Consider the following 16,769-nt stretch of genomic DNA (forward strand, 5'->3'; position numbering starts at 1 on the left):
AGTTTGTATCTTGTGCACCTGTGTCCATCTCTCCATCTGCTCTTCTCTCTCACGCTCTGTTTTATTGGATTGAGCAGTGGTGATGATGTTTTACTGTTTGTTATGATCTTGCAACTCTGAGTCACTGACACCACATATGAGGAACACACACATACATACGAGGAACGCGACGGCTTCAAAATCGCAAATGAAGACACAGAATCTGGTTACACCTCCCTGAAGTCGAGGAGAAGCAAATGCAGCCTAAATCGGGCAAATGCTCCTGTAGTGTGTGACTTGAACTGTAGCTTTTCAACAGATATCTAGCAATCCATCCAGCAACGTGCGAACAAAGAAGTATGAAATATAGAAAACCGTGAAAACTGAAATATCAGCGCTCGTGACATAAAGTAAAAAAAAGTATGTAATGTGTTTGGATGGTCACCACTGTGTCCATCTTTAAGTGGTCACAGCCTTTTCCTTCAGCAGTCTGCCTCCTTGTCGGGATTTGGCGTCTCGGTACTCATCTTTTCAGTACTGCTTACTTCCGCGTTAGTATTCACCGTGGTCTGGTGCATGCGCTCTAGTATTCGGTGGATACTGCTAAAGCTCGGCCTATCTGCGGGATGCGTGCTCCAGCAAAGTCTCATCAGATTGTACAGCTCCACGGGGCAGTTCTCTGGACAGGATAAAATATGACCGTCCCTTACGTAGTATATGACCTCTTCGTGACCCATTCCGTAATACGGCTGCATCCCATGTGAGAAGATCTCCCACAACACCACGCCGTACGCCCACACATCCGACTCGGTGGTGTAGCGGTTGTAGAAAATGGACTCCGGGGGCATCCAGCGAATCGGGATAGCGTCGTTCTCGTTGGCTTTGTAGTAATCGGCGGAGTAGATGTTCCGAGACAGTCCGAAATCGGCGATCTTCACAACCATGTCTTCGCCAACCAGGCAGTTCCGGGTGGCCAGGTCGCGGTGCACAAATTTGCGTTCGGAGAGGTAGGCCATCCCCGCGGCGATCTGTTTGGAGATGAAGAACTGCTCGGTGCAGGTGAGGCCGGGGCAGTCGGATTCGGAGGTGAAGCTGCGGATGGACATGCTAGCTCGGCTGACGGCGCGACTGGACTGGGCGGGGGCGCGTCGTCGGAGGAATTCGTTCAGGTCTCCGTGGGCCATGTACTCGAACATGAGGCACATGGGTTTGCCCACTGCACACACACCTGTGGAGAAGAGAGAAAGTGGAGAGTGGTTTAGGTGAGGAGTAATTGTTTTTTGTTGCTAGTATTGGTTCTAATTGCTAATGTAAACAAAGGCAAACTCCAAGGGAAATCTGCATTAACTGCCCAAGTATCCGTATTAAACCATTTTTTTCAGAAAATATTGGCTTTCTGGTGATAAATTAATAACCCTCTCTTCTCTTTAAAGGTTCTATATTACACAAAATTGACTCTTGGGAGCTTTAAGACATGTTCTAATGTTGTTACCTCATCCAAAACATAACAGGGGTTGTGTTTTGTTTCATTGACACGTTTGAGTAACCCTCATGCTGTGGTAGTTTTCAAGTTAAAAGCCTTTTGTTCCCCAGAGACTGGGAATTCCAGGGCTGAAATTATCCAAATGATTCTTGTGAAGGTGTATGGAGTTTAAAAACACAGTGGGGAACATCCTGTATAACCACATGATGTCACAAGGTGGAACAGTGTTTTATGTTTGAGAAAGGAACTGCTTAAATATGCAGGATTTGTGTGTTAAACATGTGTGAATGAAACAAAACACAACTCCAGTTATGTTTTTTATGAGGAAACATTATAACAGATCAAAAAATAACATAATGAGGGCTCTTTAATATGTGAATATCTGAGGATTTGCATTTGCATTGTGGAGACTGGAATGACTACAATACACTCCATTATGGTTGTAATGACTTAACTGCTCTGTGTTGGCACCAGTTGATATCAATCACAGTGACTATAAAACCCTTTGGATTCGTTAAAACCTCACATTGGGCAGTTGGTCAGAGTTTCAAGACCACACAACTTTAAAATTTTAGATCCTAGTGCAGTCTTAAAATGTTTTGCCAGATTCTCCAAAAACATAACACAGGTTTAATACTATTTTAAGGATAGACAGTAAAAGGAAATATTTGGTGTTTTAGTGTGAATTTTATTTTAGTTTCACAACTTCGATTCTGTACTAAAAGTAGCCAGGCTGGTGCCACCTAGTGCCTCCGCTCAATTTCATTTCTCTCCAGCGACTAGGTCAGGAATCAGAATACACTAGACGGTTTGCAAGAACCCCAAAGGATGTAGACCATGCTCTGGCCAATCAGCAAAGAGCTGTGAAGCCATGACTGGGTTCATTTTTGTGGTACAGCACAACAGTAAACAAAGCAGTCGAGATGCATGTAGACAAAGCCATACATTCTGTGTTGGCAACGATTCCCGAGATCAAGACTTTAAAACCGAAACAAAGAGAATGTTTGGTGAATTTTATCAAGGGAAAAGACGTTATTGCCCTTCTTCCTACGGGATTTGGAAAAAACTTAATATACCACTTAGCCCTGTTATAGTTTACTGATCTCAAAGGAAATTCAGATGATCTACTTGCAATAATTGTAATGAGCATGGTCAATTTAAATAAGATTTGCTTTTTGTGGAAACAGTGGTATTCTAACAATAATAATAATGATGCATTAGTTCTATATAGTGCTTCTCCAGATGCTTTTAGTTGCTTTACAATTCATTAATGATTATTCATTATTCATTCACTCCATACTTAGTGATGGTAAGCTATTGCAACCACAGATACCCTGGAGTACACTGATGGAAGAAGAACTGCCACTCTGCTCAATCAACCCCTCCAACCACCACCAAATCACTTAGACACACACACCACTTTCATACCAGGCAAAGTAGGTGAAGTGCCTTGCCAAAGGAGGACACACGCTCCACTGCGGCCCGTGGCATTCCCAGCCGTCTCCCATCCAAGTAATAACCAGACTCAGCCCTGCTTAGCTTCTGAGATCTGACGAGATCAGGTTTGACAAGGAGATCTGGCCACGTCTGTTCAAAGTTCACACTTTAAACCCCTCCAGGAGCATTTGAGAGAAGACTGAAATATGAACAGTTAAACTTATACAATGATGTGTCCAAATAATATAAATGTATTGGTGTTTTTCAGATTCATGCAGTAATGTCATACTCCCAGATGGGGTCAAGAGCCAGTTTTTCCTATGAATAACATTATACTTTACCATGAAATATCTAAAATGTAAATACATAAATGTTGAATCTGATCATTTTCTCTGAGTTACTAGACCCAAGACTTTTCTGTATTGCAACATAAACGTGCAATCTAACAATATTAATTTTAGCTGCCCCCATTTGTATTCAGTAATATCAGACTATAAAACTTTGCGATGTCATCTGAAACGCAGCAATACAGCTTTTCTACATAATGAGAGAAGCAGAGAATATTTTGTTGCTTGCAAACACAATAGCAATCATTATCATTTGCTTTTTAGGACCATTCAAACTGCAATTTCTAAATGATTTCACGTGCCTTGGCAGTGGTCTGTGGTGGTTCTCTGGGTCTAAAAACAAAACATGTAAACAACTCAGTCCCCGCAAATAGCAAACTTGTAGGTTATCAGTGCTGTCAAACGTCCTTGGGGGTTGCGTAGGACAGTTCCCCCGGGAGACACTGTCTAATTATGGTTCCTGTGCCGATCTTAGCGTGACCAAGAGAAACAGGAGCACACTTCCACAGTAGCTGCCTCAACAAAAGGTCAACCGTGGGATGAAGAGTTGTGACCCATCGCTAAAAATACAAAACACCAAGACTCCATTTTAAGATCTCATATGATAACATATGGCGTCTTGGCTCATGGCGATATTTTTACACAGTATTTGAGGTGTAGTATTAGTTTCGTAATTGGTGTAATAATTGAGTCAACTCGTGTGTCATTGGCGGATTCTAGATTTTCAAATCTTATACTGATGCAAAAATGAAAATAAATAAATATATAAATGAGTTATTGGATATTTCCTGTAAACATTCTTGGTTGGTCAGAATAGAACACTTATATTCATGTTTTTGCTAACCTGTTTTCAACCACGCAGATCTCATTTTCTTTTCCTACATCTGTTTTTGCACTTGCCAATGCTCTGATCCAGGGATTCGGAGATGCTATATATGTCAAAAGCAGCTGTGTGGGCTGAAGATTGGAAGCGTTCCTCAAATTAAACTAGTTCCAGGTAGGGTTAGTTATTCTGGGTGTAGATTAAAGCGGCTGCACCTGATTTTTCTTTCCACGCTATAAAGTTTTACCCCTATATTGTAAAAGCAGCTCACGTGGCAATGATGAGGTCGCGACATCATCGTTTTCCAAAAGCTGTGGTTTGCTTGTCCACATGACAACGCAACGCCAGCATTCTCAGATTTCTTTTAAAAAAAAACAGTTTTCGCCCAACAGAAAATCCGGCCAAAACAAACTTCACCATTTTGACCAAAAAACGTTGTCGTGTTGACACCACCTAAGAAGCAACAGTGATGTGCTGTTAGCATTCTAGTTGCTGATGGCAATAATAAAATGGATATTAATAATTTCAGAGAATTAGGATGATAGGAAGGCTACTACTGCAACTGGTTCAAAATTAACAAGATTTTTTTTATTTTTGTTCACATTTTAAAGAAGGTAAAAAAGGAACAATTTAAAGATGCACTATGTCAATTTTTTGGTGGAAGGCACAACACCTATTTGTTTCCATGTAGGTGTTATTGCTTTGCCTGGAATGTTCCACAGTACTGCATTAATCTCCATGAAGACAAGCAGATGAAGCCACAAAGTCAAGTTACAGATCAGATCATCTGTGGACAGGCTACCCTGCTTACAACAAGAATGCATGTTTTTAAGATATATTTTGTATCTGTACCCCACTATTTGAATACATGCTAGACCACAGGTGTCAAACATAAGGCCCGGGGGCCAGATCTGGCCCTCCAAGACCTTTAATCTGGCCCTCGGCTAATTTTCTACTAAAATATTTGAATTATATTTTCTATTAAAATCTTGTTAATTTTCTGTGGTGTTTATCACAGCATAATTTCCAGAGTCTCTGTACGTGGCTCCTTCCACCAGAGCAGCACAAATGAAGATTTGTTTCTTTCCAAACGCTCTTAAAGGACGATCGTTTTGACTGTTGACCGTGACACCCTCATCAGAAAAATGTCAAAAATGAGAAAAGTGGAGCCGAGTGCAGGATTTTACAAGAAAAATTTACTTATTCCTATTTGCATACAAGTTCATGTTAAAACATTGTGTTGAAATTACATTTTTCAGGTTTCAAGTTTCAGGTTGTTCATAATATTATAATATTTTGTAAAAGAAAGAGTTCATCAAATAAAAAAGATTTCTGTAATAGATTTGCGTTTCTCTGCACAAATATTTGAACTTATTGTTATTTTTGGGGTTTATATGACATGATCCGGCCCCTTTCAGATCAAAGTCGGTTGGATACGGCCCCCGAACCAAAATGAGTTTGACACCCCTGTGCTAAACAGATAAGTTCAATGCCAGACTGTGGAACCTTTCAGGCCATACAATAACATTTTTATGGAAACAAGAGAGCGGCTGATCTCCCTCCAGAAAAGTTACATAGTGCACCTTTATCTTATACCAGATACCCGCACACAAAAATTTTGAACTGTTGAATTTTTAGCAATTTCAACTGCAAGATTATTTGTGTCCTTTGTGTCTGTTGTTGTTCCACTCCACTACCAAAACCTCATGTCACTGTAATTACACAACAGTCAATATAACATAAATATTTGCAAGCAAAAGTATTCATCAATCTTTCAATCTTTGTTTTTAATGAGGTAACAACATTATAACACGACTAAAAGCTCACAAGAGTCAATTTTGTGTATTGTATTGTATGTATTGGGTAACTAACATTTCTGTAGATAATGGAAGAACACGCAAAGGCAAGAAATTGAACTTTTGAAGTTTAGATTGCACAACCATAACATTTCTTAGCTGCTTTCTATCTGCAAAAAAATAATGCATGATTTTGACATTTCTCTGATTTCACATTTCTTCTCCATCTGCTATTATGATCTTGTACAATTCCAGAGATTGTGAACTATTACACGCCATGTTACCATCAGCTGAAACTTTCTGTGGCTGTCATTTGGGTCAGGGTCGCTTCGCTATGCCCTAGACTAGATCCGTCATTAGCTTATGTCATTTTGTGAACAATGGTGACCCGTGACCCCCGCTACAACGTCCATCCTGAGTTTTCTTCATCTGTTTTTACGCTTTTCTGCAGTGGAGCCAATGCACTGATCCGGGGATTCAGTGGTGCTATATAAAGAATGTCAAATGCAGCTGTGAGAGGATGACATTGGAAACAGCGTTGGTTTTTAGCATGTGCAAATTCAGAGAAAGGATTACAACATCACAAAATCCATGTTTTGGTTCTCTGGACAGGTGCTGCAAGCTATAAATCAGTGCTGGAACAGTCACTTTTTAGTATAAATTTTCGGGATTTTGAAGTCTTAAGATATTGCAGTGCAGTATCTTGAGACTTCGAAGTCTCAAAATATTGCAGTGCAGTATTGTGCATGAGGCAATACTTCGGTGATCACAATTTCACTACTTTTGATATTTACCATAGTTGCTGTAGTTTTAAATAGTAGTAGTGAAATAATTTTGTTTTTTTTTTGTGGAAATAGTTTTGTTTTGTATAAACTCTCTCTGGAAAAAGGCTTCCTTATAAAACATAACGGAATCTTTTTTGGCCAAAGTTGCTTCCAAAATGGCAATATATGTTTAGATTAGTTAAAGGTGCATTGTGTAACTTTTCTGGTGGAGGGTCTGCCATCTGTTTTTCTCTATGGAGATGTTATTGCTTTGTTTGAAATGTTTCACAGTATGGCATTAAACCTTTCTATCTTCATGGGGACCAAACCAGGGGAAGTTACAGGTCAGATCTGTGGAGAGGCGACCCCACTCACAATCAAAATGCCTGTTTTTCTTGATATTTTTAAGCAATCAAACCACCTGTAGTTGTATAAATGTAAGGTAAAGCTGTTTAATGTCATACTGTGGAACATTCAAGGCAGAGCAATGACATATCCATAAAAACAAGGAGGTGACAGACCTCCAACTGAAAAGTTACATAGTGCACCTTTAAGAATGTGTTTTGATATTCTATTAAATGCGCTGTACCTGATTTTTACACTAGTTCATTTTTAACTGTTTGCAGTGGTCAAAAGGTATTCCTCATTTAACTTATATATTCTGATCTTCCTAATGACTGCAATGAGTTTCTAAGGCTACGTCCATATGACAACAATCCTGGATTAAAAAAAAATAAAAAATTTGTGGGTTGAAAAAAATTTGCGTAAATAAATATTAATGTCTTGACGACAACAGAGCACTGAGTGAAAACAATGTAATACATCTTTATTTTATTTTTTATTTATTTATTTATTTAATAGGGACAGTGCATATTAATGAACATCTACAACATTGCAGTGTAAATATGCCAGATTATAGCAAGATTGCTAATTTCCATCTGTAGTCCCTTGGCAGGTAACACCTGCCACACCTATATGCGGTGCTGTTTACAATGATAATATTTAATAATGCATATCCCATCACAGTTTTTTTAAACTTTAACTTAAGGCAATTTAGTTTATTTTAGATGTGTCCCAGAAATATAGCTGTTCTGTTTTGCAAACGTTAAACATACTGTTTTGTTTTTAGCCATAAGATTTGGATGAGAATTCCAACTGTTTAATTACTCATGCATAATCTTTGTTATTGATCCGTGTGCGTAATCTGTGTGGTGCGTGTTGTTAGCATTAGCTTTTGCAGCGTATCTCGGTTGCTGGGTGACAGGAGCGGCTCCGTAGGCTAAACCTGTCCCATTTCAGCAATGACCTTGTGGTCCGCGGAGGCTAGTTTGAGGGCTGAGATGGGGTCGCGACATCATCATTTCCCAAAAGCTGCGGTTTGCGACAGATTTCTTCACTCTGGAACTCATCCTCAAAAAACACAGTTTTCACTCACCCGAAACGCCGTGGACGAAAGGCCAAAACCAATAAAAACTTCACAGTTTCGACCAAAAAAGGTTGTTGTGTGGACCCCAACTAAGTCCTTTTCACAGCTCTCAGAAACCAGAGTGGAGTTTTTCCGTGGTGTGAAATCTAACAACAACTACCACGATAACATGCACTTGATAATTACCGGACAATAAAATGGTTTCTAATTAGATGCAGACAACACACAGTGGACTTATTCTGACAGCAAAAGCAGCTTATATAATATACTTTTTTTTTTTTTTTCTCAAATACATCAGGTACAGGGCCTTTAATGTTGTGAAGCAATCTGTATCAATATTCTTTCCCTGTCAGTATGGCAACCACAAAACATGGAATTTTGTGTTCATATACAGTATTTCCTTGTTAATTACATATAAATCTTGTGTTGCATGTAGAATATTAAATAGCTTTCAGGTTAATTCGTCTTTCACCAGTTGTGTTTGATAGGTTTCCAGAAATGTCCTTTTCGATTTGAGGGTGAAGTGAGTTCAAGGTTCATACCAGTAGCAGGAAGTGCGCTGATTGCTAATATCCCTCTCGTGAACTTGTCTTGGCAAATATTTATGTCTCACAAATCTTTAAATTGAGTTTCCCTACATCTGTTTTTGCACTGAAAACTACACTCTGAGGATATGAAATTGGTCTGGGGAATGTCTGCATGCAAAAGACAGATGCAGGAATGCGCCATATATCGTTGGTAATATCAGCAATTTGAATGTACACAATTAACAAATCAAAAAAGATGAGATTTCAAGTACCACAATTTCCACCACAAACAATAAAATATGTCTTAATCTGTGGTGGGATGTAACAAAGTACAAGTAGTTAAAGAAATATGGCATTAAACTTATCAATTGCCATCGAGACAAGCAAGAGACGCCACCAGGTCAATTTACAGGTGAGATCTGTGAGGAGGCGACCCCACTCAGTCAAAATGCATGTTTTTAAAAGCATTTTGAGCAATAAAAACACCCATAAGTGAATAAATGCATCTAAAAAGTTTAATATCATATTGTGAAACATACAAAGCAATAGCATCTCCATTGTGGCGAACCCCCAGCCTGAAAAGTTACACAGTTCACCTTTAAGTACTGTACTTAAGTAAACATTTTAGGTATCTGTACTTTACTTGAGTAGATTTTAAAATGTATAGTTTTTATTTATTTTTTACTTTGCTATATTTGAGAGCAGGTATCTGTACTTTCTATTTCACTATATTTTTGAACTGCACTGAAAAGTTTAAGTATTTCTTTATTATAGTTTGAGATTATAGTTTGGCCCTGGCATTTTGTGAGGCAGTGGCAGCAATGTCCGTTGAAAGCAACGTGTGGATGCGGAGACGTAGCCAAGAGTGGTGGGATAGCGATGTGCTTCACTTCAGTGACACGGAGTTCATTAACAATTTTCATATGACGAGAAGAACATTTGTGTACATTTGTGAGTGCCTATATGTGCCACTCTCACGGGAGGGAACACATCTTTGGCAGCTTATTTCCATGAGCAAACGCGTCGGCATTGGGCTGTACTGGCATCCTCTTTGGCATAGCCAAGTCCACCCTGTGATAACGTGTAGGTCGGATGAATGCGCCTTGGCCGTTCAGATTGAAGTCACATGTCAAAAGATCGGATATGTATCGGTTTTAGGACCATATATCCAAGTGTCCTGGGTCGCATTTGAAAAAATCTGATCTGTGTTGTTCAGACTGTCATTAAAAGATCAGGTACAGGTCACATAGGGGCCAAAAAATCGGATTTGGGTCACTTCAGGCTGCAGTGTGAACGTAGCCTAAGATCTCAAAATCTACACAAAATACTTACTCTTTAAGTACATTTTTAAACAGGCACTTTAATACTTTTACTTACATTTTTGGTACTTCTTCCACCACTGCTTATTTTCTATAAAAACTAACCCTGTAGTGTAAAAAAAATTTTTGAAATGTGATTCTTGTATTAGTTATTCAGTTCATATTTCAGTCTTTTTGCCAATTCTTCTGGTTTAAAATGCAAACTTTGAACAGAATCCTATTATTAAAATATAAATTGCAAATCTAATCGGCATCGGAAAACTTAATGAAAAAAAACACAAAAAAAAATACTATATTTGATATATTCCCAAAGTGTTCAGCTCTAATCGGTATCAGCAGACTTCAATTTGTGGGGCTTGCCATGGATTTAAAAATATGTATAAAGGTATCAGCAATGGAAACAACTGCTAGACAAAAATTGGATATATAGTTAGCAAAAAAAAATAAATTAGACCATCCTTAAACAGATTCTCTATCAAAATCACTTGCAACTCACCTAGAAGCTTGACAATATTTGGATGGTCGAACTCTGCCATGAGCGCTGCCTCTCGCTGGAAGTCATTTTGCATATCAGCCGATGCTTCCTCCTTCAGCATCTTCACAGCCACCATTGTGAACGACTCCATTGGCAACAGGCCCGGAGCCCTGAAAGAAACATCAGTCAAGATTTGAGCAATAAAGTGCTAGAATAGAACTGAGTGTTTTCTTTAATAACATTCCCAAATCCAGGAAGCCAGGGTATGGTACACATCAGTAGGAGGATAGTTGCTTCCTGTAGTGTCTCATGAGAGGAACAAATTCATACTCGCAGCGTTGATGTATATTTAGTTTAGGCAGAAGTTCATGTGGTGATAACTTATTCTCATATGTGGAAGTGAAGATAGGGGGACATCAGAAACAGGCTTCTATTATTAAGTAACTTCTCTAGACAGTCTGTTCTGTTTTATGTACGCTCCGGCAAACTCCTGCATTGCAAATATTTTTTGCTTCATCTTCACAGAAGTGCATGATGCAATCGTGACTCCTTGTCAAAGCCTGAGCTCCTCTGATCTCAGAGGTTAAGCGGGTCTGGGCCTGGTTAGTACTTGGATGGGGGACTGCTGGGAATATCAGGTGCCAGAGTGGAGCAAAACTGTTGTTGCGTCCTTCGGCAAGGCACTTAAACCACATTGCTGATTTGTGGTGTGTGTGTCAGCTCTGGCTATAATAGTAGCTTACCACCACTGAGTGAGGAGTGAATGAACAATGTACAAAATTGTAAAGCAACTTGGAGCATCTGGAAAAGCATTACTTAAGACTAATGCATTATTATTAATCATTACGCCATGTGAGCTGCTATTGAAATGTCACAAATGTAGTAGAAGTATAGGATAAACAAGCCAATATTAAGCCGATATTTGCCCGTCTTTAAATCCCCTACCCTGATTCATCAGCCGGTTTCACTTCGTGGAAACTGCCTGACCTCACAGCATTAGAATTCGCTCGCTGGATGGTAGGTGGGTACTTTTTTTATTTAACCAATCAATGCTATTTGGTTGTGATGTATGTAATGCACCGCTAACTGAGCTAACTGGTATATTCAACTTTTCCCAAATCCCGTAGGACGAAGGGCAATAACGTCTTTCCCCTTGATAAAATTCACCAAACATTCTCTTTGTTCTGGCTTAAAATGCTCAATCTCAGGGATCGTTGCCAACAGAATGTATGGCTCTTCGCTGATTGGCTGCTGCCCAAACTCGCACTTTCTGGGTTTTTGCGAAACCCCTAGTGTTTACCGATTCCTGACCTAGTCGCTGGAGAGAAAAGAAATTGAGCAGAGGCACTAGGTGGCACCAGCCTGACTATAAATCCCCAGCACAAGAAAATATTTTGTAGGGGCCAACCAGCTGCATAGAGAATACAAATAGAGCTTTAACACTTTTAGTCCAAAGAGATAAAAACATAAAACATGAATAATCTGCTCTTTTGCTTATGGTAGAATCAACTGAAATTACAGAATTTGGGGAAAAGAATCAAAAGTGGCCCTTTATATTGACCCCAAAATATTGGCAGAGCCCTTTGGCCATCAGTTTCTCTGGATGCAAAACAATCGACCATGAAAATAAAAATATATATAAATTCTGCTTTCTCCAAATAAACTCAAGCCTTGGGTTCATATCTATTTATTCTCCTCATGTCTTTAAATCTTGAAGCAGGACAGAGCTTTGAAATGCTGGGGACTATTTTAATATGCCTCATCAAAGTCACACTCGACCATGTGTTTGAATGTACTGTTCCCAGAGGGTCCATATGTGACACCATTCTCCCGCTCACTTCTCAAGCATTAGCAGCTGAACCGGCCTCAGATCAGAATACAGCACATGTACTGCACTTGTCCTCTTCTATTCCGTGACATCTTCTAGGTTCATTCGTGTTTATGTTGTTGAGCTTGAGTGTTGCTACTACTCACACTTGAAAAGCTTGGAAGTGAGGAAATAAAGTGCTAGCATTGCGTGTTCAATGAGATAACTTTGGCAATAACACGTGTAGAGTCTGTAGACAATACGAGAAATGTGTTTCAGATTGTCTACAAAAGCGTTTCTCTGTCATTTCTTTTTTTTTTAAGTTGCAGTTTGGTAATGTGTTTTTCACCAAAATCACTACAATAACAAAAACAAAAAAACAAAAAGTGAGTCACAATACCACAAGAAAACAAATCAACTACCGTATAAATAGTTTGTCTGCTAGTATAGATTACCTCAAGTTACACATTTACATATGCAAAAAACTTGAAGCGGACATAATCACGCAAAATTGACTTTGAACTAGGGCTTTAACTACAAATTATTCTGGCAGTTATTAGAGAAATGACACTCACTGCCAGCTCTGTCCTTGCAGTTTAAGCCTCAATGGTATAATATTCCCTACAATGGAAGCATGGCTAGATTGGACTGCACTAGATTAGAATGGACAACACAGTCACAATTAAGGGTCCATGTTTGTGGGTCCCAGGTCTCACACTGATTGTAAATAAACTTCTCATGTGTCAAAACTCCAGCATCATGCCTCTTCGCTTCAATTCTCACTCTTTATTCTACAACAGTATTAATTAATTAGTCAGTAATTACTTTTTTGATGAGTAGACTGGTCACAACAGTTATTTCTATATTTCGAGATTTTGTACCCAAATAAAAGTTCAAATATGGTGATAATATTTAACTATACATAATACAGTTCTCAATGAAAATCCATATTTTTGTATTCTTTTTTGACATTTTGATTTGACAATGCTGCTTTGTATATAGCATAAAATCGTTTGGCATGTGTACCGTATTTTTCAGACTATAAGTCACACTTTTTTTCATGGTTTGGGTGGTCCTGCGACAAAGCCTGGACTTCAGTGATAACCGAAATCATCCTGTCAGGATTCAGAAAGGCCGGAATAATTGTAACTGGAACTGATGCTGAGTCTGACGACAGCTACACAGAAGAGGAAGCGGCACTCCATTTACCTCCAGAGGTCACGGAATTGCTCAGAAGTGACACCGAGGATGAAGAATTCAATGGATTTAGTGATTTGAAGTGAGATGGAGAGTTTGGTAAGCCTGTTCTGTGCTGTTGTTTATGGTATAGTTATCTGAAGAACTGTTCATATGTTACGTTAACATACCAGAACGCCTACTCAGCCTGTTGCTCTTTGTTCTATTCTTATTTCTATAACTTGCCTTTCAAGATGAAATGTCGGTTCCTGGTCTTTGATTTTATAAAATTAATTTCCCCCAAAAAGTGTGACTTATAGTTTGGTGCCACTTACATATGTTTTTTTTTTTTTCTTCATTATGCATTGTTTGGCTGGTGTGACTTATACTCCAGAGCAAGATACAGTCCGAAAAATAACAATTATAATGATCAAAATAGTTAATTATTATAATAGTGTTCCCTCAACAATAACACCCATGGACTTGTATTTAACTTCTATAATTCTTTTTCCATAAATCTTATACAATGTTGTCTTCTTTGACCACTTTGAAGTCACTCGTCCTAAGCATCTCTGCATTCAAATCGCCAATTTCTGAGATGTGTATCTTCTTACCAAGATTGCAATCTTTAATTTGATTTGATTAATTGGTTTTGAAAAGTCTTTATTAAGCTTCCAAGCTGACACAATTCCTGTTTGTTCCATACTTCCTGACCTATATACCAGATTGTTCCTGAGCCACGCTGACATTTGAAAATGACACCTCCATGCACTGCGTGTGACTGTGTAAATGACGCAGTAGCTCTGAGTATACGAGCAGGCTGGCCTTGTCTAAATCTGCCTTCACTGGGTCAGATCATTCCCAGGATTACACTGTACACTTGTGTTCTATTGTACTCTCACTCACCGAGCCTGGAAAACCCTCCCGAAGGCTCCTTCTCCGATGTCCCTCACGTACTGGATGTTGTTGCGTGGATATTCCAGAGCCAGCAGTTTAGAGTTGAGGAGCAGAGGCACACGCTGGTACATGGGGTTTGGGTGAAGGCGATCCAGCAGCAGCTCGGAGGGGAGAGTGGTCATAGTGGGGGTCTCCATGACTCTGGAAAACAAAGTAAATACGCAAATATTAAATTGGCTTCTTAGTTATCTGAAGTTGCGTTGTTAAACTTTTCTGGTGGAGGGTTCGTCAAATGCTTTTCTCCATGGAGATGTTATTGCTTTGTCTGGAGTGTCCTTTCTATCTTCATGGAGATCACACCAGACCAGATTACAAGTCAGATCTGTGGAGAGGTTTTTTCCAGATATTTTTGAGCTATAAAATCACCTGTAATTAAAAAAAAAAGTGAGGTAGAGCTGTTTAATGTCATACCGTGGAACATTCCAGGTAAGCAGGTGACGAATCCTCAACCAAAAAGTTAGATAGTGCAAATAAAATAAATACAAAATTGTTCATGTCATTTAAAATAATTTGGACTTTTTTTTTTTTTTTTTTACTCATAGCAATTTAGGATTTTACATTTACATTTCTGTCAAACTGCTGTACACTATTTGGCAAAGTTAAGAGTTGATGTATATTGATTTATAAACATATTATGGATAATTTAACTTTTTTGAGGTTTTAACCATGTGGCATCCTGATCAAAAACAAACCTGAAGGTGTATTTAACAAAATACTTGTTTTGAATTTTCCCATGATTGTTACATTACAGGTAAAAACCCGGCACAGTATTAAAGTCCGTAAATCATCACTAAGTATTTCTGTTGTCAAATTGTGATATTAACTAGTACATATATATATGCCCATATACTTAGAAACAGAACAATGAAATCGCTTATTTGTCCAGGAGTGACTCATGGTAGAAAATGTGTCAAAAGTCATCTGGACAATGTTAAAAAAAAAAAGAAAAAAAAAAAAAGTGAGAATTATTCCTCGTGCCTCTTCCGATTCCTCCAGTGCTTCCTGCGTCGGTGACAGGCCAGTATGAGCACAATGAAGACGACAGCAGCAGCCAGTGATGTCATGACGATCACTATGACGGTCATGGAGTAGGTGGTGGAGTTGGTGGTCGCAGGAGGGAAGCGGGGGATCAGCCAAGGGGGAGAGGGGTCCGGCTGCACCACTACAAAAACACAACAGTGCACCAGTTACAGTATGTGTGGGTGTTATTTTTAAAGTTACACTTTAAAGTTTAAAATTTTTGTATACATCAGTAGATACAGTATATCATTAATTAAGGCCAGTATAACTACAATGTATTTGTGTGTTGTTCCTATAAAAAAAAATATGTAATTGTGTATGTTTACAAGTAGCATGTTAAAAAGTAGACACCATTGCCCCTTTTATTTTTATGTCCAAAAACATCCTCAACTATATCAATTTACATTTAAATAACTGTATATCTGACTTTTGAGCTGTAAAACCACCTGTAACTGAATAAATGTAAAGTAGAGCTGTTTATTGTTATATTGTAGAACATTCAGCAGAGCAAACACATATCCATAGAAACAAGCAAATTACATAATACACCTTTAACTGACGTCTAATTACAGAAGGAAACATGCAAGCACACACACTGAAAGAGCGGCTTTTTTCTCACTAATAACTTACAGTTCAAAGCCAAAATTAAATAATAAAGTATCAGAATGTATTCCTTTGATTTTAGGAGCGTAACCAAATGGATACCTTTCTCAGTCTCACCACATTGGGGCACAGCGCAGTACTCCCAGCGGATGTTAGGATTGGTTGTAAAACACCAGGGTTTCTCACTGATGCCTCCAGGATTCCGGCAGAAGTTTTCCGAGTCCTTTAATTCAGGAATGACATCCACAGACAGTCGATGTTGGTGGGGTTCCTACAAACAGTAGTGAAAGAAGTACTCAATTTTGTTACTTAAGTAAAAGTACAGACACAGAGGCAAAAATTGACTCAAGTAAAAGTAAAAGCATCATGTGAAAAAATCTACTTAAAGGTGCATTTTGTAACTTTACTGGTGACGGGTCCGTCAAATTCTTTTCTCCATGGAGATGTTATTGCTTTGTCTGGCATGTTTCACAGTATGGCACTAAACCTTTCTATCTTCATGAAGACCAAACCAGACCAAGTTACAGGTCAGATCTGTGGAGAGGCAACCCTGCTCACTGTCAAAATTCCTTTTCTTCTAGGTATTTTAAGGCTATAACACCATCTGCAATTGAATAAATATAAAGTAGAGCTGTTTAATGTCACACTGTGAAACATTCCAGGCAGAGCAATGACATAGAAACAAGCAGGTAACAGACCCCCAACAAAAAATTACAGAGTACACCTTTAAGTGAAAGTTTTAAAGTACCTGTTTTGAAAGGTGTTGTGTTAAATGTAGTTATATTCGTTAAAAAAATGATACCTTTAGTCTGGATGTCACGGTAAAAATA

General features: G+C 38.7%; 1 protein-coding gene across 1 annotated transcript in view; it reads right to left on the reverse strand.

Moving 5' to 3' along the window:
* Positions 1 to 461: 461 nt before the first annotated feature.
* musk (muscle, skeletal, receptor tyrosine kinase) overlaps positions 462 to 16,769 on the reverse strand; it is a 54,754-nt gene continuing 38,446 nt past the window's right edge. Inside the window, exons 14-18 of the mRNA XM_055153198.1 lie at positions 16,042 to 16,210; positions 15,295 to 15,478; positions 14,266 to 14,457; positions 10,398 to 10,546; positions 462 to 1,207 (exon numbers count right to left, since the gene is read on the reverse strand). Coding sequence (XP_055009173.1) covers positions 462 to 1,207; positions 10,398 to 10,546; positions 14,266 to 14,457; positions 15,295 to 15,478; positions 16,042 to 16,210 — 1,440 coding nt within the window. The remainder of the gene's footprint in view (positions 1,208 to 10,397; positions 10,547 to 14,265; positions 14,458 to 15,294; positions 15,479 to 16,041; positions 16,211 to 16,769) is intronic.

Source organism: Boleophthalmus pectinirostris, unplaced genomic scaffold (genome assembly GCF_026225935.1).
Source record: "Boleophthalmus pectinirostris isolate CB_2022bp ecotype Guang Dong unplaced genomic scaffold, ASM2622593v1 HiC_scaffold_18, whole genome shotgun sequence".
NCBI classification, from domain to species: Eukaryota; Metazoa; Chordata; class Actinopteri; order Gobiiformes; family Gobiidae; genus Boleophthalmus; species Boleophthalmus pectinirostris.